Source organism: Cervus canadensis, chromosome 10, assembly GCF_019320065.1.
Source record: "Cervus canadensis isolate Bull #8, Minnesota chromosome 10, ASM1932006v1, whole genome shotgun sequence".
NCBI classification, from domain to species: domain Eukaryota; kingdom Metazoa; phylum Chordata; class Mammalia; order Artiodactyla; family Cervidae; genus Cervus; species Cervus canadensis.
Window position 1 is genome coordinate 47,950,327 of NC_057395.1, and position 25,347 is coordinate 47,975,673.

A 25,347-nucleotide genomic window follows, 5' to 3' on the forward strand; every position below is an offset into this window, starting at 1 on the left:
CTTGAGTTGTTGATAATCAGTTGGAGGTCCCTGTGACTGCAGGAAAATAGCTGCATTTTGAAGAAATGTGTTTAGTACAAGTTGTTTCTCATGTGAGTTACAAGAAGTTAATGAGCTCTTGATAAATGTTTTGTTTTCTTGATATTAGAACACAGTTTTCTAATTAGGATCATTTTTGTGAGTGAGTTAGTTAACCTTCCTCTGCCTTGGTTTCCATACTTGTGTCATGGGGCTGTCATGACTCAACTCAGGTATGTGTGTGGGGTGCACCTGGCACCCAGCTGGCTGTCACATCTCCGTTCTTGCATCCCCGTCATACCTCAGAATATCCCTCGAATGCTGACTGACTGCTGGAGATTGTGTGATGCCCCTGATGCCTGATTTGGATTTGAGTGTTTCCTACTGTAGTCAGTTGTGCATGGGTAGTGTTCCAGTCAGCTGTGTCATAAAACCTTGCACAAGTTGTCAAATAGTAGAAAGTAGAATTTTATGTTATTACATCATGAAGCATTTGTTCCTTCCACATGTTTCTTGGGCAACTCCCTGCTGGGTTCAGGACTGCAGGTGTCAGTGTGCCCAGAGTGTGTGTGCCTTAGAGTGTGCCCAGGGTGGACACCCGGGAGCCTATGGGGAGGACAGGACATGCCTTGTGGGCGAGCAGAGGGGGAGGAGCCCGAGGCCTGCGTGGCTCTCAGGATGCTGTTTGTGGGCATTGTGCTTCCAGGACTCTGTGTGTGTGTGTGTGTGTGTGTGTGTGCTGTAAAATGTGTGTTGGTGATGCAGTACAGGATGCTGTTTGTGGGCATTGTGCTTCCAGGACTCTGTGTGTGTGTGTGTGTGTGTGTGTGTGTGTGTGTGCTGTAAAATGTGTGTTGGTGATGCAGTACAGGATGCTGTTTGTGGGCATTGTGCTTCCAGGACTCTGTGTGTGTGTGTGTGTGTGTGTGTGTGTGCTGTAAAATGTGTGTTGGTGATGCAGTATAGCCAACTGCAGGTGGTGCTAAAAACAAGGAAGACCTTGTGCAAATTGCAGGTTGGAGTTAGGAATTTAGAGGATGTATAGCGTGTCAATGAGGTCAGGAGTCTGTTCCGTGGGTAGAAAACTTGATGCGTGTCACGTTGGGAGAACGAGACTGGGTGTAACCAGAAGAGGTGGGTTATGAGAGTATTAGTATAGGAAAGAATAAAGGCGTGAATTTGAAAAAAAAGAGAGAAAAGGTGTACCTGCTGAGGAGGGCAGTGGTGCCCATGAGGTTGGGGGTCGTCTGTTACTGTGCTCGGTGCAGTCCTGTCTGCCTTGTTCTCGGACCACCTCGTGCTGTGCCCGGCACTCACTGAGGACGTCAGAAGTGTGTGTGTTGAAGACACAGATGGACGTGCAGGAGCAGAGTCCAGCAATAAGCTGGAAGTTCAGATGTCACATAAGAAGGGAGCTTGACAACTCAGTGCTTCTTGAGGGAAACATTCTTGAAGGAGAAGGGGTACCCTCTTCTTTGCCCTGTCTGGTACTTAAAATTTAGAAGGACTCCAGATCAACCCTCATGTAGGTGCCTGGTTCTGGGCGTGATGTTTATTGTCCATGCCTCGAGGTGTGGACAGAGGATACTCTATAACTATCCACATCAGCCCTCTACCTTAGTTTCACAAATAGTTTTTTCACTACAAGTGTTAACCACCCCAGCTAGAGTGAATTTATTATGTGTTTTTTTTTTTAAAAAAGGTTGTTAACCCATACATTGTTTCCTACTTGGCTCATCACGGTGCACTGGCCTTAGAGACGGCCTCTCTGGGTGGTGCCAAGAGGCTGCTCCCAGTGTGGAACTGCTCCCTGGGCTCCTGGGACAGGGCCTGTTCCCCTTTTGCAGCCCTGGCCCTGCTTGGTGGAGTCGTGACATGCAGTCCCTGGAGAATGCAGGTCGTGGCCAGGCTTGATTAGAAATTGGGGTGGCTGCCCCAGGACATAAGATTTGGGGGACTCTTCAGGGTTTGTAAGCAGGAGAGAGAAAATTCAAGGGTGGTGGTGGGTTTAGTGAGGTGTGCCAGGAAAGACCTCAGCAGTCCCCAAGGGACGCAAAGGTGTGAGCCAGTTGAGCAGACATCTGGGAGCGTTCTGACACTCTCTGAGCCCAGAGAGTCGAGGGCCAGTGTGTTTGGAACAGCCTGAGGGCCATGTGACTGGAAATGGGCACAGTCACAGGCTGTCCGCATCTGGCGCCTCTCCACCATGACTCTTTCATTTTCTGCAGCCTTTAGCCTTTAGCAGTGTTCAAGATTTATTTTAGAGTTTTATCCATCAGTTCTCAGATTTGCAAATCTGTGAGTTGTGTTGGGTAGTCTGGACCAGAGAAATAACTGAGTCACCAGTTGAAAAAAGTTGATCAGATACCCCATGAAGGCAAGACTCTCATTCCCATTTCTTGAGAGCCGTTCACTTGTTAAGAAAAGAACATCTGCTGGTGAGTGTAGTTCTGAGTGCATCAACTTCGATCACTTTTGCATCTGATTTCTCCCTAAAAGTATGTGTAAATAGGTTCAACCTTTTTCACATAAATTCTCTAGCATGGATGTGTTTTAACTCTAAATTAGTAAGTAAAATTGCAGTGATTGGAATTTGGATACGAATAAACAGATCACGTTTTTTCTTAGGTACCAACAGCCAAGGTTTCGGAGCTAAACCCTAATGCAAAAGTATGGGGCACTCCACTGTTACAGCTGGAACCGCGTGGAGCTGCAGACGGCGGCGTGAGCACAGTCTGGGAGGCGCCGCCTGGCCGTGGCCACCTCGGTGAGTGGGCGGGGCTGGGCCTCTGCTCTGGGCTGCAGCCTTGTTTCCTTTGAGTTCACCTTTGGGAAAGTATTTAAGATCTGTGTCATGGTTGGTGACAGTATTTACGAACCCTGAGGTCCCTCACAGTTAAGTTGAAAAGGTTAGTAACTGCAGGTGTAAATCTTTGTTTTAAGAAAAAGCTGTTCTTCTAACCCTTCTTCTTGGGGTGAAATTCTTAATTACAGGATTGGACACCAACGGTGATGGTGACAAAAGTCATGAAAATGTTGCGCTGTCAGATCTACAGGAGTCAGACCAGACAGCCATGAGCACTTTGGGTCTGGACCACTCAGAGTATGAGTCACCGCCTGAAAGCAGTGAGACAGGTAAAGCTGTTTTATGATTTCATTTTCATATATAGAGTATGGGCTTCTTTATGTTGCACTTTTAGTTCTTTGTTCATTTCTTCCTCTTTTTTGTTTCTTCCCTTGTGGTTTGATGATTTCTTTGGTGGCATGCTTGTGTTCTTTTCTCTCTAGCTTCTGTGTAGCTATTGTAGGTTTTTAGATTTGTGGTTACAGTGTTCCTCATATATGTTGACCTGTAACTTTATCTACTTGTTAATAGAAATAACTGATAGTCATGTAAGTTCAGACACATTCTAAAAGATCTACGTTTTTACTTCCTTCCCCCACATCTTGTTTTTTTATGTCATTTTGCATATTCTTATCTCTCCCTTAATTGTATATAGTTGTAGTTGCTTCTACAGATTTATATTTTAATCTGTATATGACTTGTAGTTATAGTTGCTTCTACAGTTTGTATTTTAATCTGTATACTGACTTACATAAATAATCTTCAGTCCTTGCTGTGTCTTCCTTTCCTAGTGGGATTTCCCTTTCCTATAGGTTCTTCTTTTCCACTTCTAGAAGACACTTCAACATTTCTTCAGCGCAGGTTTGGTACTGATGAATTCTTTCAGTTTCTTCATGTCTGAGAAGCGCTTTAATCTTTTCTTCAATTCCAAATGATTGTCTTGCTGGGTAAAGTAATGGAGGTTGCAAGTTTTTACCTTTCAGCCCTTGATATGTATCCTGCCACTCCCTTCTGGCCTGCAGAGTTTCTGCTGAAAAATCAGTTGATGGCCTTATGGGGGTTCCCTTGATTATAACTCCCTGTTTTTCTCTTGCTTCCTTTAGAATCCTCTTTATCTGTAACTTTTGCCATTTTAATTATGACATGTCTTGGTGTGGGTCTCTGAGTTCCATCTTGTTTGGAATGGGACCCTCCATGCTTCCTGTTCTTGGATATCTGTTTCCTTCATCAGCTTTGGGAAGTTTCCAGCCATAATTTCATCAGATGCATATTTTACCCTCTTCTCTGTCTCTCCTTTTTCTGGAACCTCTGTAATGTGATTTTAGTATACTTGATGTTGTCCCAGAGGCCCCTTAAACTATCCTCATTTTAAAAAATAGCTGAAGTGGTTCTTTGCTATTCTTGTTGGGTGGTTTCCGTTATTCTATCTTCCCGATCACTTGTGAGTTCTTCTGTGTTACCTGATCTGCTTTCAGTCCTTACACTGTTTTTCATTTCCGTTATTGTATTCTTCAGCTCTGACTGGTTCTTTTTTAAAAATTATTTCCTAGTTTCTTGTTAAAGTTCTCACTGTGTTCATGTATTCCTTTCCCAGCTTCAGTTAGCATTTTTATTAACAATACTTCGATTTTTTTAATCTGCTATTTATCTCTATTTCATTAGTTTTTTTCTCCCTTTCATTTGAAGCATACTCCTCTGTCATCAGTGCTGAAGCAGAAGCCTTGAGGGTTGGGTTCAAGCCGGTTCCATTCCCTCTAAATATGTGCACCCCACCCACTTCCCCCACTGCAATGGCTTCTCCACATTAGTGGAGAGTAGGCCAGAGCACGAGGGGCTGGAGTGAGCTGGTGGTCCCAGCTAACCGTCAGAGCTTCAGGCAGTTTCCTGTCCACTCCTCTGTGCGCAAAGGTACTATCAGTGGCTACTGTCACCCTATTTAGACATTGATGTGCTTTAGAAGTTCTGCCTGTTAAACCTGTCCCTAAACAATGTACCTTTCTCAGGTTCCTTTGATTCTTCTGTAAGCTGACTCTTGTGCTGATACCTAGGTGAGCGGTGCTGGTCTGAAGGCCTCAGGGAAATGTAAGACCCAAGCAGTTCCTGAAAGGCAGGTCAGATTTGAGTAGGAGAAGACGAGACTGACGAGAAGGTGAAGCGCCGGGAGAAGTGCAGACAGGAAACGTTCATGTTAAAATTGAGTCAAACTCAGGAGGAGGTGGTTCTTTGTGAAAGGGGTATTTAAAGCGTTTCAGAAGAAAAAGAAGGGAGTTCTCTTTTGGGGTCCAGGGTGTGGGCCAGCATAGGAATTCCTGTAAGTAATGGGACAGCAGTTGTTCACCTCCGATTTTATTTCTGCCTTAATCTAAAAGACCAGACAGTTTTAAGACCCCAGCAGACCTGAGGAATAGGTTGCACGCTTGTTATTGATGGTCAGATGGGCAAGTGTGAGTGCAAGAGCGGCTGCACAAGGACCATGTTCAGACCCCCATGTCACTGTCTAGAGAAGGTTGCATGGCTGAGAAAGCCTGCCCTCCCTTTCTTACCACCAGCTGTAGGGTTACGTATGAAAGGTTCTTAATTAATTACTGTGTAAGTGTTTGACGTTAAATATTTATTTTCCCCTAGAAGGGAACCCAGAAAGACCTTGTCTGCACATTTGCTGCTGACCTTTGTGACCATGTGCCTGGCCCCTCACTGCCCTCCTCACTCTGCCTGGATTACATAGACCATCATTTCAGCTACTTCCTTGCATCTAACTTCCTTCATAGTTGTTTAGCAGATGCCTCTGACTTGTTTAAATGTAATTCTCTACCTACTCCGTGTCTGTTCCTGAGCAGATAGACAGATGTGGCTAAAGAAGACAAGTGTTGCAGTGTAGAGTGGTCTCATTTTCCATTCACGGTTTCAGACTTGCAGGGGCCTCTCTGGCCCCACAGTGCTGCCCTCGAGCTCCTGGAGGGCCATTTCACACCTGCCACCTTCAGGGGTGTAGAGCACTAATGAGGTACCACTGGTGTACCGTAAACATCATGTTTGGAATATCCTTGCTTTCTGTAAGCTTTATTTTCCTTAGCTTGAAGCAGTATTCAGATCATTCTAGAACTGGCTGGCTGATTCTTCCAGTTGAACTTGCTGGGTAGACAGCTGAGAAACCATCTCCCGTCATGTCAGGGTCGTGCCCGCTACCATGGAGACTGCCTGTGCCCTTCCCCCTGCCCACACCCTGCCCCAGCCAAGCACTCATCTGCTTTCTGTCACTGCACTTTAGTCTGGAATTGTATGTAAAGAGAGTTTTACAGTATGCGCTCTTTTTGTGAGGCTTTTTTACTTGTTTTGAGATTCATTCAAGTGATAACATTTTGGAGCCTTTACTTTTTGGACCCCGTACTGTTCCATTCCATTATCTATCATAGTTTGTTTTTTTATTAACCTGTTGATGAATATATGGATTGTTTTCAGTTGGGGCTGTTACAAATAAGGCTACAATAGACATTTATAAACAAGGCTTTGTGTGTACATATGTTTTCATTCCTTTTGGATAAATACCCAGGAATGGAGTAGATGGCTCATTCGCTCGGCATTGGTTTATCTTTTTAAGAAATGATAGAGCTGTAAAGTAATTAGCCTTCAACTAATAAAAATAAATAAAAAAAAGAAAGAAAGAAATGACAGAGCTGTGTTCCATAGCTGTCCCCTTGCATCCCCACTTGCAGTGGTCACAGCTCCTGCTGCTCCACACCATTGCTGGCACTTGATACCATCAGTCTTTTTAATGTTAACCATTCCAAGTTTGGTAGTAGAATCTTCCTGTGGATTTACTTCACATTTCCTTAGTGACTAATGGTGTCAAACATCTTTTCAAGTGTGTATGTTTCTTCAGTGAAGGGTCTGTTCAAGTCTTTTGCCCATTTTCTTAATTGGATTGATTTATTGAGTTGAGAGTTCCTTGGACAGAAGTCTTTATCAATATGTAACTTGCAAATACATCCTTCCAGTTTGTAGCTTGTCTTTTTGTTCTCCTAATAGTATCTTTTGAAAAGCAAAAGTTTAAAACCTTTTATATTGTTGAGTTACGGACCTTGCTTTTAGTGTTGTTCCTACAAAATCTTTTAATCCAGGGTCACAAATGTTTTCTACTCTTTAAGTTGTATTTTTTTTTTTTAATTTAAAATTTATTTTTGGCTGCACCAGCTATTCATCGCTGTGCGCGGGCTTTCTCTAGTTGGGGCGAGTGGGAGCTGCTCTTGGTTGTGGCGTGGACTTTCTCCTAGGAGCGTGGACTTCAGTAGTTGCAGCACTCGGGCTCGGTCAGAGCTGCTCTTGGTTGTGGTGCGTGGATTTTTCTCTAGGGGCATGGACTTCAGTAGCTGTAGCACTTCAGGCTCAGTAGTTACCGCCTGAGGGCTTAGTTGCTCTGCAGCGTGTGAGATCTTGCCAGACCTAGATCAAACCCGTGTCCCATGCGTTGGCAGGCAGATTCTTAACCACTGTATTACCAGGAAAGTCCCAGTTACATGGTTTTACATTTTTTAGGTCTGTGGTCCATTTTTAATTAATTTTTGTGTGTGGTGTGAGGTGTGAAGCAGAGTTCTTCCCCTCCCCCCGAGCACATGTATTAATAGATACGCAGTTGTTCCAGTAGCATTTGTCAGATAGACTCTCCTTGCCCTTCCCTACTGCACTGCCTTTGTGCCTTTGCCAGAATCATTTGTCTCTGAGTATGTGGGTTTGTCCCTGGACTGTCTCTTCTCCATCAGTCTGTTTGGACAACAAAACCACACTGTTTTAATTACTGTAAATAATCCTTTAAAAGCAGGTAGTATCGCTTCTCGGCCTTTTGGCTAAGATCAAGTGTAGTATCTGTTCTTATCAGTTTAATATCTGATACGTCCTCTATCCGAGGACAATATATTAAATGGATTTTTGGAGCAGGGAGTTGGAATAGGAGCTTGCTCCGTCCACTCCACGCATCGACCTGGTATTGCAGTACTTCCAGGAACGGTGCACCCCCTTAAAAAAAAAAAAAAAAAAAAAAAGCAGGTAGTATTATTTAGCCTCCCAATTTTGTTTTTTTCAGACTTATTTTGGCTGTTCTAGGTCCTTTCCATTTCCATGCAAATTCAGGTGACCTGGTCAATTTCTGTATTGTGTGCTGAGATTTTTATTGGAATTTCATTGACTCTGTAGATGAGTTGGAGAAGATTGACATCTTGGCTTGCTGATCATGACGTGTTATATGTCTCTGCTTGTTCAGATCTTTAATCTCTCTTGACTGTGTTTTTCACTGTATTTTTCAGTTTTCAGCTTGCTGGCTCTTTGCATCTTCTGTTCAATTTATCATTAAGTATTTCATATTTTTTGTGCTATTGTAAAAGTGTGTGTTAGTCACTTAGTCGTGTCTGATTCTTTGTGACCTCATGGACTATAACCTACCAGGCTCCTTGGTCCATGGGATTCTCCACGCAAGAATACTACTGTAAGTGGTTCTTAAAAATTCAATCTGCAACTATTTGTTACTAATAGATAGAAATATATTAACTTTTATAAATTGGTATCATACCCTGAAAGCTTATTAAGCTCACGTATTAGTTTTAGAAGCTATTTTGTAGATTCCATTGGATGTTCTACATGGATTGGTGTTATCTGTGAATAAATCCAGTTTTATTTCCTATCCAATCTAGTTCCTTTTATTCTTTATCTTGCCTCATTGCACTGAATAGAACTTTCATTACAAAGGTGAACAGATGTGGTAAGAGCAAATATCTGACTGATGTGGGGTGGGGGTGGGCATCGTCTTTTGCCATTAAGTACAGTGGTGCTCTTGGTTTTGTGTTTGTGGCCTTTGCTGGGCAGACCAGATCCCTTTCTGTTGCGATCTGCTCAGAGTTTTAAGGAGGAACAGTTAAAGAGAAATTTGTCATGCTTTTTCTTCATCTGTAGCAGTGGTTGTATTTTTTTTTTGTATTGTATTGTATTTTGTGTGTGTGTTAAGATGAATTATATTGATTTTTAAAAAATGTTTAACCAACCTTAAATTCCTGGGGTACGCCTCACCGCATCAGGATGTAATACATTTCTCATATGTTATTGGATTGGATTGGCCATAATTCTGCTTAGAATTTGTACACCTGCATTCATGAGGGATGTTGGTATGTAGTTTTATTTTGATGTTTTCCCTCCTACTGAATTTTTGGGAAGAGTTTATTTCTTCCTTAAATGAAAAATGAAGCCCTCTGAGTGTAGAATATTGATTGTGGGGAAGTTGTCAGCTACAGTTTGTTTGGTTTTTTTATATAGGGCTACCCAGGTTTATTTCTTCTTGAAAGAGCTTTGGTTTCTTATGTCTTTACTTACGTACTTTGTCCATTTCATCTAAATTGTCCAAGTTATTGCATAGAATTGCTCATAGTACTCTATTAATCCTTTTAGTATCTATAAAATTTGTTGTCATGTCATATCACTCATTCCTGTTGTTGGTAATTCCTGTCTTCTCTCCCCGCCTCCCCCTAGTCGGTCTGGGTAGACGTTTGTCAGTTTTATTCATCTCAAAGAACCAGTATTTGGATAATAAGTCAGATCCTATAGTCTCTGCCTTTAATTCAGGCATTTAGAATGTTAACTTTTACTATGGTAATTAATATGGTTAGATTTGAATCTCTCACCTTGCTATTTGTTTGAGAATAGCTTTCGACTTACAGGAAAATTGAGCAGATGGAGTATAGAGAGTTCCCGCAGACCCAGCATTCATTTTCTCCTGTTAACACCTTATATTCATATGATGCATTTGCCACAGTTTCTGAACCAGGATTGGTACATTTCACCTATTGACATTTTTCTGTCCCAGAACACCATGTTACATGTAGTGACTTGTGTTCTTAGGCTCTCTTGCCTGTAACAAGCTTCTTAGACGTTACTTGTTTTTGATGACCTTGATAATTTTGAGGAGTACTGCTCAGTTATTTTGCATGATACTGGAATTTGTGTGATGTTTTTCTCATCATGGTGGGTTTGAGGGAAGGAATACCACAGAAGTCAAGAGCTGTTTTCATCCCATCACATTAAGAGTACATGCTGCCAGCATGATTTATTGCTGCTGTTGTTGACCGTGACCAGCTGGCTGAAGTAGGTTTATTATTAGCTTTCTCAACTGTGAAGTTACTCTTTTTTTTTTCCCTCTACTTGTGGTCCTGTCACTGTGCCAGCCTACACTTCAGGAGTGTCCATGAGGTGTTCATGAGGGCAGAGCAGGAGGCGTGAGCGCCTTCCTTCCTTTGATGTGATTCTTCCTCGGCCTCAGGGAGTCCTCGTGCCTGTGCGATGCAGGAAACATGCGCCTGCCTCCAGGGGTTCCTTGCACCTCTGGGTGCCCTTCTGGTGTGCTCTGTCCCTGCATTGTCCCACACCCTGGACTCAGGGACCCTTAGGCTTCTGTCTGCTCCCTGAGCCCGGGCCATCCTTGTGTTTCTCTCAGGAACTAATGCTCTACATCTAGAAAACTGGTTTGATTGTTTTTTTAATAAGAAAGATATTTAAAATCCACCATGTGCCAGAGGTACTTGGGACTCAGTGCATACGATTGGTGAAAGCCCCTGCTCTGTGGGTGCTTACATCCATTCGGGCAGAGACAGACTGTTTTCATACACAGAATACACTTATGTTCACATTATATATGTGAGAGGGTGATGCACACCATGGAGAAGACAGGTCATGATAAGTACAGTAGTGGGAGGTTACAGGTTTTTTTCTCTTTTTATTTAGGTGTAATTGACAAGTAAATGTTAATTATTGTTAAGGTGTATAGCAACATGATGGTTTAATAGCTATCACCTCACATATTTTTTTTCCCATTGGAATGCTAAGAACACTTAAGATCTACTCTCTTAGCAAAGTTCAAGTATACAGTACAGCATTATTAACTGTAGTCACCATGCTGTACAGTAGAGCCCAGAGTTTATGTCTTACAACTGAACGTTTGTACTCTTAAACCAGCATCTTTCCATTTCCTGCCTGCAACCCCTGGCAGCCACAGCTCTACCCTCTGGTTCTGTGTGTTCACAACTTTTTTAGATTCCGCATATAAGTGGCATTGTGTAGTTTTGGGGAGTTCTTTCTGACTTATGTCACTTAGCACAGTATTCTCTAGATTCATCCATGTTGTTGTGTATGGCAGGGTTTCTTGTGGAATAATATTCCACTGTGTATATATATTGTATGTATATTTGTTGTTTAGTCACTAAATCGTGTCTGACTCTTTTGTGACCCCATATGCACCTGCCTCCAGGGGTTTCGCACGCCTCTGGGCACCCTCCTGGTATGCCCTGTCCCTGCATTATTCCACGCCCTGGACTAAATATAGATAAACACACACAGACATGGCACATTTTTTTTATCCATTCATCCATTGATAGACACGTGGGTGGTTTCCATGTCTTGGGTATTATAAATAATCCTTGTGTGAACATGGAGGTACAGACAGATCTTTGAGACTCTGATTTCCTTTCTTTTGTGTGTATGCCCAGTAGTAGGATTCCTCGATCATGTGGTTGTGCTATTTTAATTTTATGAAGAATCTCCACACTTTTCCATGGTGGCTGTGCCAGTTTACATCCCCACCAGTAATACATGGGGCAGAGCGGAGCGGGTGGTGGCTCTCCCTTTTCTTTACATCCTTGCCACATTTGTTATTTGTTACCTTTTTTTTGGATAACAACAATTCTGACAGGTGAGCAGTGATCCTCATTTTGGTTTTTGTCTTGCAGTCCCCTAATGATGAGAGATGTTGAACATCTCATGTGCTGCTTGGCTATCTATATGTCTTCTTTGAAAAAAATGTCTATTTAAGTCCTTTACCCATTGTTTCTTTTAATCATAGGTTGTTTTTTGTTTTTTTTTGCTACTGAGTTGTATGAGTTCCTTATGTATTATGGATATTAACCCCTCATCAGGTACATGATTCGTAAATATTTTCTCCTGTTCAATGGGTTGTTTTTTCATTTTGTTAATGGTATCCTTTACTGTACAAAAGTGGTGGGTTTTTTTTGAGATTTTTTTAAATTTATTTTTTTATTGAAGGATAATTGCTTTACAGAATTTTGTTGTTTTCTGTCAAACCTCTACATGAATCAGCCATAGGTATACAAATATCCCCTCCTTTTTGAACTTCCCTCCCATCTCCCGCCCCATCCCACCCCTCTAGATTGATACAGAGCCCCTGTTTGAGTTTCCTGAGCCATACAGCAAATTCCCATTGGCTATCTGTTTTACATATGGTAATGTAAGTTTCCATGTTACTCATTCCATACATCTCACCCTCTCCTCCCTTCTCCCCATATCCATAAGTCTATTCTCTATGTCTGTTTTCTCCATTGCTGCCCAATAAATAAATTCTTCAGTACCATTTTTCTAGATTCTGTGTATATGCATTAGAATACAATATTTATCTTTCTCTTTCAGACTCACTTAACTCTCTATAATAGGTTCTAGGTTCATCCACCTCATCAGAACTGACTCAAATGCACTCCTTTTCATGGCTGAATAAATACTCCATTGTGTATATGTACCACAACTTCTTTATCCATTCATCTGTCGATGGACATCTAGGTTGCTTCCATGTCCTAGCTATTGTAAATAGTGCTGCAGTGAACAATGGTATGCATGTGTCTTTTTCAATTTTGGTTTCCTCAGGTATATGCCTAGGAGTGGGATTGCTGGGTCATATGGTGGTTTTATTCCTAGTTTTTTAAGGAATCTCCATGCCATCTTCCATAGTGGCTGTAACAATTTACATTCCCACCAACAGTGCAAGAGCGTTCCCTTTTCTCCACACCCTCTCCAGTATTTATTGTTTGTAAACTTTTTGATGATGGTCATTCTGACTGGTGTGAGGTGATATCTCATTATGGTTTTATTTTCCATTTCTCCAATAATGAGTGATGTTGAGCATCTTTTCATGTGTTTGTTAGCTATCTGTTTGTCTTCTTTGGAGAAATGCCTGTTTAAGTCTTTTCCCACTTTTTGATTGGGTTGTTTGTTTTTCTGGCATTGAGTTATTTGAGATGCTTTTATATTTTGGAAATTAATCCATCGTCAGTTGTTTCATTTGCTATTACTTTCTCCCATTCTTAGGGTTGTCTTTTCATCTTGCTTATAGTTTCCTTTGCTGTGCAAAAGCTATTAAGTTTAATCAGGTCCCACTTGTTTACTTTTGTCTTTCTTTCTGTTACCCTAGGACATGGGTTATAGAGGATCTAGCTTTGATTTATGTCATTGAGGGTTCTGCCTATGTTTTCCTCTAAGAGTTTTATATTTCTGGTCTTAGGTTTAGGTCTTTAATCCATTTTGAGTTAATCTTTGTGTATGGTGTTAGGAAGTGTTCTAATTTCATTCTTTTACATGTAGCTGTCCAGTTTTCCCAGCACCATTTATTGAAGAGGCTGTCTTTGCCCCATTGTATACTCTTGCCTCCTTTGTCAAAAATAATGTACCCAGAATGCATGAGTTTATTTCTGGGTTTTCTGTCTTGTTCCATTGGTCTATATTTCTGTTTTTGTGCCAGTACCATACTGTCTTAATGTCTGTAGCTTTGTAGTATAATTTAAAGTCAGGAAGGTTGATTTCTCCAGCTCCATTCTTCTTTTTCAAGACTGCTTTGGCTATTTAGGGTCTTTTATGTTTCCATATGAATTGTGAAATTTTATGTTCTAGTTCTGTGAAAAATGCTATTGGTAATTGGATAGAGATTGCATTGAATCTGTAGATTGCATTTGGTAGTATAGTCATTTTCACAATATTGACTCTTCCTACCCAAGAACATGGAATATCTCTCCATCTGTTTGTGTTGTCTTTGATTTCTTTCATTAGTGTCTTATAATTTTCTGTGTACAGTTCTTTTGTCTCAGGCAAGTTTATTCCTAGATAATTAATTCTTTTGTTGCAATGGTGAATGGGATTGATTCCTTACTTTCTCTTTCTGATTTTTCATTGTTGTGTATAGAAATGCAAGTTATTTCTGTGTATTAATTTTGTATCTTGTAACTCTGCTAAATTCACTAGTAATTAGCTCTAGTAATTTTCTGATAGTATCTTTAGGGTTTCATAGGTACAGTATCATGTCATCTGCATACAGTGAGAGCTTTACTACTTCTTTTCTAGTAATTTTCTGATAGTATCTTTAGGGTTTCCTAGGTATAGTATCATGTCATCTGCAAACAGTGTGAGCTTTGCTTCTTTTCTGATCTGGATTCCTTTTATTTCTTTTTCTTCTCTGATTGCTGTAGCTAGGATTTCAAGAACTATGTTGAATAATAGTGGTGAAAGTGGACACCCTTGTCTTGTTCCTGATCTTGAGGGAATGCTTTCAGTTTTTCACCATTGAAAGTAATGTTTACTGTAGGCTTATCATATGGCCTTTACTATGTTGAGGAAGCTCCTTCTATGCCCATTTTTTGAAGAGTTTTAATCATAAATGGGTGCTGAATTTTGTCAAAGGCTTTTTCTGCATCTGTTGAGAATATCATATGGTTTTTATCTTTCAGTTTTTTAATATGGTGCATCACATTGATTGATTTGTGTGTACTGAAGAATCCTTGCATTCCTGGAATAAACCCAGCTTGATCATGGTGTATGAGCTTTTTATTTTCCCCCCCAAGAATTCAGTTTTTTATTTCATCATTTCTTGCATTTGAAGTACTCCGTGGTGACATCCTTGGCCTGGGGCTCTTTCTCCTTAACCACCACACAACTGCAACCAACCACTCTATGGGGTTTTCCCTCTCTGTCAGTTTTACAGAGGCCTGCCCATTCCCCTAGTTTTTGTCGTCATCAGCATTAATCAGGTTGATTTGATGCTCAACACAAAGGGCCTCCACCAACTTGAAATACATAGGCTCATCACAGTTGGATGCAAGCACACACAGATGGGCTTGGCACTTGTTTAAGGCTTTGGCAGCTTCGTGAATTCCACGTGCTAAGCCATCGTGGATGAGGGCAGTGTTGAGCACCTCTTGCAGAGCAGTATTAATGTCCATTACACCTCCAGCAGCAATGCCTTCCTTGGCCATGGTGGTGGGTTATGGGTGGAGCCGAATCTTGAATGCACCCGAACCTCTGCCTCTGCGCGGCTCCATGGCAGCAGGGAAAGAGCGAGCTTTTTGATGTGTCACTGAATTCTTTTCGCTAAAAGTTTGTTGAGGATTTTTGCATCCATGTTCATCAGTGATATTAGCCTGTAGTTTTCTTTTTTTGTGCTGTCTTTGTCTGGTTTTGGTATCAGGGTGATGGTGGCCTCGTAGAATGAGGTTGGAAGTGTTCTTTCCTCTGCAATTTTTTGAAAGAGTTTTAGAAGGATAGGCATTAGATCTTCTCTAAATGTTTGATAGAATTCTCCTGTGAAGCCGTCTGGTCCTGGGCTTTCGTTTTTTTGGGAGATTTTTGATCACAGCTTCAATTTCAGTGCTTGTAATTGGATTGTTCGTAATTTCTATTTCTTCCTGGTTCAGTCTTGGGAGATTGAACTTTTCTAAGAATCTGTCCATTTCTTCCAGGTTATCCATTTTATTGCCATATAGTTGTTCATAATAGTCTCTTACAATCCTTTGTATTTCTGCATTGTCTGTTTTGACTTCTTTTCCATTTCTAATTTTGTTGATTTGATCCTTCTCTCTCTTTCTTGATGAGTCTGGCTAAAGGTTTGTCAATTTTGTTTATCTTCTCAAAGAACCAGCTTTTAGTTTTATTAACCTTTACTATTGTTTCATTTCTTTTTCATTCATTTGTGCTTGGATCTTTATGATTTCTTTCCTTCTACTAATTTTGGGTGTTTTTTTGTTTTTCTTTTTCCAGTTGTTTTAGGTGTAAAGTTAGGTTGTCATTTGATTTTTTTCTTGTTTCTTGAGGTGGGATTGTATTGCTATAAACCTCCCTCTTAGAACTGCTTTCGCTGCATCCCATAGGTTTTGAGTTATGTTTTCATTGTCATTTTTTTTCTAGAAATTTTTTGATGTCCCTTTTGATTTTTTCAGTAACCTGTTAGTTATTTAGAAACGTGTTGTTTAATCTCCATGTGTTTGTGTTTCTTACAGTTTTTTTCTTGTAATTGATATCTAGTCTCATAGCATTGTGATCGGAGAAGATGCTTGATACAACTTCAGTTTTCTTAAATTTACTGAGGTTTGATTTGTGACCCAAGATGTGGTCTATCCTGGAATATGTTCCATGTGCAGTTGAGAAGATGGTGTATTCTTTTGCATTTGGATGGGATGCCCTGAAGATATCAATGAGATCCATCTCATCTAATGTATCATTTAAGACTTGTGTTTTCTTATAATTTTCTGTTTTGATGATCTGTCCATTAGTGTGAGTGGAGTGTTAAAGTCTCCTACTATTATTGTGTTACTGTCAATTTCTCCTTTTATGTCTGTTAGTGTTTGTCTTATGTATTGAGGTGTTCCTATGTTGGGTACATAGATATTGCACCCAAGAGGGTGTCTTCCTCTTGGATTGATCGCTTGATCATTATGTAGTGTCCTTCCTTATCTCTTGTAATCTTCTTTAAGATCTATTTTGTCTGATATGAAGATTACTACTACAACTTTCTTTTGCTTCCCATTTGCATGGAATATAGTTTCCATCCTCTCACTTTCAGTCTGTATGTGTCTTTAGGTCTGAAATGGGTTTCTTATAGACCCATAGCATATATATTGGTTTTTGTTTTTGTATCTATTCAGCCAATCTATGTCTTTCATTGGAGCATTTAATCCGTTTGCATTTAAATTAATTATTGATATATATTTTCCTGTTGCCATTTTCTTAATTGTTTGGGGTTGATTTTGTAGATCTTTTTTCTTCTCTTTTGTTTTTTGACTATAGAAGTCCCTTTAACATTTGTTGTAAAGCTGGTTTGGTGGTACTGAATTCTCTTAACTTTTGCTTGTCTGAAAAACTTTTTATTTCTCCATCAATTTTGAATGAGATCCTTGCCTAGGAACTGTAATCTTGATTGTAGATTTTTCCCTTTCAGTACTTTAAATATATCCTGCCATTGTCTTCTGGCCTGCAGAGATTCTGCTGAAAGATCAGCTGTTAAGGGTACAGGGTTTCCCTTGAATGTTGCTTGTTGCTTCTCCCTTGCTGCTTTTAATATTCTTTCTTTGTGTTTAGTCTTTGTTAGTTTGATTAGTATGTGTCTTGGCGTGTTTCTCCTTGGGTTTATCCTGTATGGGACTCTTTGTGCCTCTTGGAATTGATTGGTTATTTCCTTTTCCATGTTGGGGAAATTTTCAACTATAATCTCTTCAAAAATTTTCTCATACCCTTTCTTTTTCTCTTCTTCTGGGACCCCTATAATTCGAATGTTGGTGTGTTTGATATTGTCTGAGAGGTCTCTGAGACGATCCTCAATTCTTTTCATTCTTTTTACTTTATTCTGCTCTTCAGAAGTTATTTCCACCATTTTATCTTCCAGCTCACTGATTCGTTCTTCTGTTTCAGATATTCAGCTATTGAGTCCTCCTAGAATATTTTTAATTTCAGTAATTGTGTTGTTTGTCTCTGTATGTGTATTCTTTAATTCTTCTGGGTCTTTGTTCATTGATTCTTGCATTTTCTCCATTTTGTTTTCAAGGTTTTTGATCATCTTTACTATCATTATTCTGAGTTCTTTTTCAGGTAGTTTTCCTATTTCCTCTTCATTTATTTGGACTTCTTTGTTTCTAGTTTGTTCCTTCATTTGTGTAGTATTTCTCTGCCTTTTCATTTTTTTTTTTTTTTAACTTACTGTGTTTGAGGTCTCCTTTTCCCAGGCTTCAAGGTTGAATTCTTTCTTCCTTTTGGTTTCTGCCCTCCTAAGGTTGGTCCAGTGGTTTGTATAAGCTTCATATAGAGTGAGATTTGTGCTGAGTTTTTGTTTGTTTGTTTGTTTTTCCTCTGATGAGCAGTGCTGAGTGAGGTGGTAATCCTGTCTGCTGATGATTGGGTTTGTATTTTTGTTTTATTTGTTGGTTAGATGAGGAGTCCTGCACAGGGTGCTACTGGTGGTTGGGTAATGCCAGATCTTATATTCATGTGGTTTCCTTTGTGTGAGTTCACACTATTTAATACTCCCTGGGGTTAGTTCTCTGGTAGTCTAGAGTCTTGGAGTCAGTACTCCCACTCCAAAGGCTCAGGGCTTGATATCAAGTTTTGCGTGGTTCTGTATATTCTTTTCCTCTGGTCAGGTCCTCCTGTCCACTCTCAGTCGTGTTCTGCATGCACTTCTGTGTCTGAAGGTGCATTCCTGATGTATCCATGGAGAGAGATGTACTCCACGTCCACCTACTCATCTGCCATCTTATTCTCCTGTACAAAACCTTTTTAATGGAATGTAGTCCCCATGTTTATTTTTGCTTTTGTTTCCTGTGCTTTGGGTGTCATATCCAAAAAGATTGTTGCCAAGTCTGATGGCTAGGACATTTTTTTACATTGGGTGTTTCTTTTTTTTTTAGATATACAGTTTCAGCTCTTACATGTAAGTCATTAAGTTTCAGCTCTTACATGTAAGTCTTTAATTCATTTTGAGTTGGTTTTTGTATATGGGGTAAGATAAGGGTTCCATTAATTCTCTTGCATGTGGCTGTCAGTTTTCCCAGTATTATTTATTGAAGAAATTGTCCTTTCCCCTTAAGTAATCTTGGCAGCCTTGTTGAAGATCAGCTGGTCACATACATGTCGGTTTATCTCTGGGTTCTCCATTCTATTCCATTGGTCTGTATGTCTGTTGTATGCCAGTAGCATACTTTTTTGATAACTGTAACTTTTCAAAGTAGTTTGGAGTCAGGAAGTGTGATGCTTCCAGCTTTGTTCTTCTTACTCAAGATTTTTTTCGCTATTCAGAGTCTTTTGGTTCCATGCAAATTCTAAGGTTGTTTGATGTACTTATGCAAAAAATGCCATTGGAATTTTGATAAGAAGTGATTGCATTGAATCTGTAGATTGCTTGGAATATTTTTACATGGAGATTTTCACAGTATTCTTTTAACCCAAGAACATGGGGATATCTTTTCATTTACTTGTCTTTAATTTCTTTTATCAGTAGCTTCGGGTTTTCAGCTCACAGATCTTTCTCCTTTTGGTTATATTTATTCCTGGGTATTTAATTCTTTCACTTGTAGTTGTGAGTGGGATTGTTATCTTAGTTTCTTCTTCAGATAGTTTGTTGTTAGTGTACAGAAATACTGTTGGTGGTGTATCACAGGTCAGGTAGGCTTTCTTCTTTATTCTTCATTCTTTTTTCTTTGTGTTCCTCTAGCTGACTAATTTCACATGACCTGTTTTCCAGCTTGCTGATTATTCCTTCTGCGTTGAGTCTGCTTGTGCCCTTGGTTTTCTCCTTTGTGTCCGATTCTACCTATTTACTGTTTACTTGTTTGGCTATTGATTGCCTCCTTCTAAGAGCAGAGACTGCCTCTTTTAGGCTGAGTAAGCAGCTCTACTGGAGCTTCCCAGGTGGCTTAGTGCTAAAGAACCTACCTGCCAGTGCAGGAGATGCAGGAGACATGGGCTTGATCTCTGGGTTAGAAAGATCCCCTCGAGAAAAGCATGGCAACCCACTCCAGTATTCTTGTCTGGAGAATCCAATGGACAGAGGAGCCTGGCGGGCTGCAGTTCAGAGGGTCACAAAGATCAGACATGAGTGAGCACACAGCACACACACAGGCAGCTCTGCAGCAGGGCCTGGCACGCAGGAGGTGTCTCAGGAGACAGTGCTATCCATTCAGTAGGGACTTGAACGTGTGTGCAGGAGAGCCCTTTCTGGATGAAGGGATGGAATGTGGCTGGCTTCAAGGCCTATTTCTAATTTTCAGTCTCATTAGGTCTGTTAGTTTTGTTTGTTTTGGTTTCATTTTTTCCTGATGGGGGATAGATTTTATTGAAGCTCTTTATATAAAATACATACTGTCTCTTTGTCATCAGTTTTTCCACTTTGTCTTTGCTTTTTGATGGTCTTTAACTTTGACTTCTAAAATGCAAGTGTCTCCTGTTAGAAAATCCTACATGTATTACTAGTATGCCATGCAAATCTATATAGTAGTGTCTAAAAACTCTTTAGTAAAAAAAAAAAAAAAAAATACTCTTTAGTTACTTTATTTCCTTTATATTTATTATAGTCTTAGCATCTTGTCTGCTTGTAGGTCACCTGAAAATCCTTTTTGAATTGAGACAAGCTTTCCTGCTAAACTTTGCTAATAAATCTAACTCCTCAGGTTTTTTCAAACTGTTTTTGTTTGGGGGGTAAGGGATTTTTCGTTTCGTTTTGCTTGCCTATATGAATTCCTTGTAAAATAATTGTTTTTATATTTGCTGTTATGTAGATAAATTACTATGTATATTGAAACCATTAAAATTGCTATACTGAATCAAGTGCTTGGTGAATTTAAGCCATTTTTTCTTTGCCTTTATATAGGAGGGAATGAATCTCAACCAGAAAGCCAGGAAGACCCCCGGGAAGTACTTAAAAAGACATTGGAATTCTGCTTGTCTAGGTAAGGATGGTAGTGTTTTTCTAGCACCTGGTACCTACATCTGTATAGATGTAGTACTTCATATGTTAACATCTGTGTCTGTACCTCCACCTGTAGGAAGTCAAGGTCTCCTATCGCCATCCCCTGCCCCTGGAATCAGACTTTGGGGGTGGGTCCATAGGTGGTCAGTCTCACAGGTGGTGGTGTGGGTCATGTTGTTGGTTACTTTCCTGCTTTTCCAGCCTCTGCTGCATAAGCTGGGAGGCCAGGGGTGGAGCCATAGCCTCTCTGATGGCTGTTCAACCCGAACCACAAACACTCTGGGTACCAGCTTTTCTTGGCCTTTTCACGTTTTTCTTACTTTCTCATTCTCTCAGCTGGGTTTACTTACTTTAAGAAGTTGTGTTTCTATTTTTAATAAGCTTCTCAAACACTTTCTTAGAACAAAGATAAGCTAGAAATAATTTTTAAAGATTTACTTGCTTACTGATTTTGATTGTATAAAGTGCAGTCTACTTGCTCTCTCTGCTTCTCCAGATGTCTTTGGCAAAATTGACCCAAGGTCAGAGAGATGGCAAATAGCAGAGTACATTGTACACACTCATTCCTCTCGTGAAGCTTCCTTTTAATAAAGCTGTGAAAATTTTTTTTAAAAAAGCTGTGAACTAAGAAAGATTGTCTTCTCTTTGCAGGGAGAACCTTGCTAGTGACATGTACCTTATATCTCAGATGGACAGTGACCAGTACGTGCCAATCACCACAGTAGCTAACCTGGACCACATCAAGAAGCTCAGCACCGACATGGACCTGATTGTTGAGGTGCTGAGATGTAAGTGGACTGTAGTCCAGGCTGTGTCGTCCATGGTCCAGACGGCATTTTTCTGGGCAGCATGACACTTAGAGGCACAGCCATTTGTGCTAAGGACTCAATGGCAAGTGGTGCCTTTGTCACCCTCCAGACTTTCTGACAGTTTGGTGAGGCGCACATCGCACTGGGCGTCAGTGTGCTGTGGAACCACAGTCTCAGATGCATCCTAGGTTATGGGTGCTGAGAGTCGAACAGGCTAGTGGGAAGAGTGTGAATGAGAGGTGCAGTCAAGAGCTCTTCAAAAAAAAAAAAGAGCTCTTCAGGGTGAAGGAGCGTGCATGTGAATCGGCACGCCCTGTCAGAGGAGTTCTTTTCAAATTCCTGCTTCCTGCTAAAGTATTGGTGATATATTATTGTGTTATTCCTTAACAGCACATTGTGAATCAAGTTATTTCTTGGTTTCATGGTTACTTGAGAGACCCATGGGAGCTCAGGAAGGGTGGATATTTTAGGTGTGAACTTCCTGGTGCACTTTGCAGACGGAGGTTCCACAACTTTACCATTGTATTTGTTTTTAAAAGCCACTGTACTGAGATATAATTGACACATCGTGAACTTTGTGTATTTAAAGGGTACAGTTGAGTTGATCATCCCATGTGCATTGACAAAAGCTTTACCACAGTCAGGGTTACAGACACTACTGCCTAGGGTCTCCTGGTGCCCCTGCAAGGCCTCCTTCACAGAGGGGCTATTCTAGGTTTTCTAGCAGGTGTGTGATGGTGTCTCATTGTGGTTTTAATTTCTATTTCTTTAGCGCCTGATGACATCGAGCCATCTTTCAGGTGCTTCTTTGCTGAGGTGTCTATTCAGATGCCTCACTTCTGTTTTCTTTTTCTTTTATTTTTTGAGTTTTCTTACAGCTGAGATTTGAGGGGCATGTGTATATGTGCAGTTTGAGATATGTGATCTATATTTAAGTCCTTACTAGAAATATGACTTGCAAATATATTCTCCCAGTCTGTGGCTTCTCTTTGTTCTCCTAATAGTGTCTTTTGAAAAGCAGAGTTTTGAATTTTTTTATATAGACCAGTTTATTAATTTTTTTCTTTTATGGATCTTACTTTTGGTGTTGTATCTAAGAAATCTTTGCTTAATCCAAGGTCGCATTTCTGGGGTTTTCTCCCAGAAGTTTGTAGTTTTAGGGCTTACACTGTTAGGTTTGTGGTCCATTGTCAGCTGATTTTTGTATGTGGTGTGGGCTGTCTACCCCCCTTACATGTCCATGTGCTGCTGTTCCACTCCATTTATTGAGAAGGCTCTGCTTTCCCCAGGGCACTGCCTTTGGACCAGTTGTCAGGGTAAACTCCCTGGTGGTTTCTCTCTGGGCCGTGTATCTATCCTCCATCTGTCTGTCTTGATGCCGTTGCTGCAGTGTGTGGATGGTACTGGCTTTACTGTGTCGTCATTCTTAGAGTAGTTGTGAATCTCCATCTTGGTCTTGGCTCCTCTAAGTGCTTGGCATTTCCATGTGATTTTCAGAAATCAACATTTTGTTTTTTCAAAAGATTCTATTGGTATTTTTAGTTGGGCTTCATAGGCTGGATTAGAAAGTATTGTCTTAAGTGTTTCAGAAGAGTTTGTACTGTAGAATAGGTGTTACTTCTTTCTTAATGTTTGGTAGGATTTTCCAGAAACCTTGTGAGCCTTGAGTGGTCTTCTGTCACAGATCCTACTTCCTAAACGTGAGCTTTGGTGCTAAGGAATGTTTCAATTTCATGTAGCTTGTCTAATTTATTAGCCTGAACTTTTTCATAGTATTCCCTTATCATCCTCTCAAATTAGTGAACCCATCATGAAATGATGATTCTATTCCTGGGGGTGGTAATGCGTGTCTGCACAGGGGTGCACAGCTCTGGGCCCTGGTTGTGATGTTGCTGTGTGGTGACCTGAGTCTGCCTGTGATAAACTCTCAACAGAGTGACTCCAGAAAATAAAACCTTACAAAAAGGAGGTAAGGTAAAAGCTAGCGAAACCTGAGTTGGGCCTGTCCCCATGCTGGCTGGCAGTGTTGACCCTTGTTTTGATGGTGGACTGTGGTCATGGAAGATCCATCACTAGGGGAGGCTGAGGGAACAGTGTTTGGCAGCTTCTCTGAGTTCAGAATTAAGCTGTAAGGAGACAGGGGACTTATAGAAAGGAGAAAACCTTTGTTTTGCATTGTAATGGGCTTGGGGTGGTTTAAGCTGTGGAGGGCCTGTGTCACAGAGTTGCCTCTATCAAAGCTCCTGCAGGACTCCCCAGAGCCCCTAAATGTAACAGGTAAGACTGGTCTGAACCTTTCCATAGCTTATGTGTTAAATTGCCACAGATTTGATGGTTTCCCCATTGTGTACAGCTTTCTTTAATGCGCCTGGCAATATGGTCTGATATGTCCTGCTGGAATATCTCCATCAGGTTGCAGTGGAATGCAGATGGTGGATTTATTTTAATATCTGTGTTCCATCCTTTTCTCTTCTCTTTACATACAGCTTTACCTTTAGTCCAAGTGGATGAGAAGGGAGAGAAAGTAAGGCCAAATCAGAACCGTTGCATAGTGATACTACGTGAGATACCCGAGTCCACCCCTGTAGAAGTAAGTCATTTCTCCTCTGTTTTTTGTTAAAATAGAGTTTATGGTAACTTCAGTATTTAGAAGTTAGAAAGAAAAAACGTTTCAATACTTAACTCATTTTGGAGTAAAAATGGTAAACCACCAAGTTGAGACAGAGAACACGTTCATGTTGAATAACTCTCAGAGCAAGTGTTTTCACAGTGAAGGGTGCTGTGCACACCAGCGTGGCTTGTGCTCAACTCGAGCCAACATGCCAGTGTCCGTGTGTTTCTCAGTCTGATTTGGTGGTTGATTTTTTCACTGTAAGTCATATTTTTCTATTTCTTTGTGCACCTGGCAAACTTAGGGTGGATGCCAGGCATCTGGGGTTTGCTTTCTTGGGCACGGAGCATCCTGTGCTCCTTGCTGTGCATGCTCCTGAGCTGTTTGCGACTCACTTCAGTGACTTGGACCCGTGGAAGCAGATTGGCCTCGTCCTGGGCCAGTGCTTCCTGAGGGCTCCGCCTGTGGTCCTGAGTGAGCTCCGTTTTCCACTCCAGCTGCTAGAGACTCTCCCTGATCCTGGAGAACTCTGGGGGGGCGGTTCTCTCCACTCCAGGTCACTGTGTCCCAAGCACAGAGCCCTGGGGGATCCCCCTGAGCTCTGGAGCTTTGTACCAGGCCTGTGCCCACCCTCCTGGCAACACAGCCTGGAAGCCCCACCCATGAGTCAGGCACCCGTAGACCATCTATACCTGTTCTTCTTACAGAATGCTGTCCCGCACAGCCCAGGGTACACTGTCTGAAAGCCATTATTTCATGTATTTTATCTTTTGTTTGTAATTATCTTATGTGGGAGGGTAAATCTGGTTAATCTCATTTTTTGATTTCTTAAATTATCTTTCTCCCACTCTTAAGTTGTGTCGTTGTTAGCCTACTGGTATTTTCCCATTAATTTAATTACTGGTCTCTTGGGGTTTGGGAGAGCCATCAGTGGGTTGTGAGCTTACTTACTGTGGCAATGGGATCGTAATTCTGGAAGCTACTTCAGGTGCCTGCGCAGCCACCTGGAGAGAGAGCCCTGGACTTCGGTGAGCTGGGGTTGTCTTTTCAGCATCTGTCCTTAAGAACAGGCCTCATGTTTCTTTAGTGAAGACAAACGGTGCTCAGTTGAGAATTAATTTCTAACTTCTCTGTTTCCTGTAGGAAGTAGAAGCACTATTTAAAGGAGATAACTTACCGAGATTTATAAACTGTGAATTTGCCTATAATGATAATTGGTTTATTACATTTGAAACAGAAGCTGATGCACAACAGGTAAGTTCTTCCTGTGCACCCCCTGCCCCATACCCTGTGAAGTGTAGTTTACCAGCACTTTGCAGTCAGTACACGGTAGGGCTCAGTGCGGGCACAGGGGTGACGATTGGCTCTGAGTCCAGTTCAGTCACTCAGTCATGTCCAACTCTGTGCGACCCCATGAATCGCAGCATGCCAGGCCTCCCTGTCCATCACCAACTCCTGGAGTTTACTCAGATTCATGTCCATTGAGTCAGTGATGCCATCCAACCGTCTCATCCTCTGTGTCCCCTTC

At 41.0% G+C, this 25,347-nt stretch overlaps 1 protein-coding gene, 1 non-coding gene and 1 pseudogene across 5 annotated transcripts in view; 2 read left to right on the top strand and 1 right to left on the bottom strand.

Moving 5' to 3' along the window:
* The window catches only part of LARP4B (La ribonucleoprotein 4B), a 77,214-nt gene that overhangs the window by 37,345 nt on the left and 14,522 nt on the right, over positions 1–25,347 (top strand). For all 4 annotated transcript variants that reach the window (XM_043478903.1, XM_043478901.1, XM_043478900.1 and 1 more), the window contains 6 exons: positions 2,647–2,785; positions 3,013–3,153; positions 20,301–20,379; positions 21,051–21,187; positions 23,695–23,798; positions 24,963–25,073. In XM_043478903.1, coding sequence (XP_043334838.1) covers positions 2,647–2,785; positions 3,013–3,153; positions 20,301–20,379; positions 21,051–21,187; positions 23,695–23,798; positions 24,963–25,073 — 711 coding nt within the window. The remainder of the gene's footprint in view (positions 1–2,646; positions 2,786–3,012; positions 3,154–20,300; positions 20,380–21,050; positions 21,188–23,694; positions 23,799–24,962; positions 25,074–25,347) is intronic.
* Positions 7,685–7,875, top strand: LOC122449076. The gene has a single exon (XR_006271890.1). It is a non-coding gene; the product is annotated as a U2 spliceosomal RNA (small nuclear RNA).
* On the bottom strand, positions 14,531–14,977 carry LOC122448029 (annotated as a pseudogene).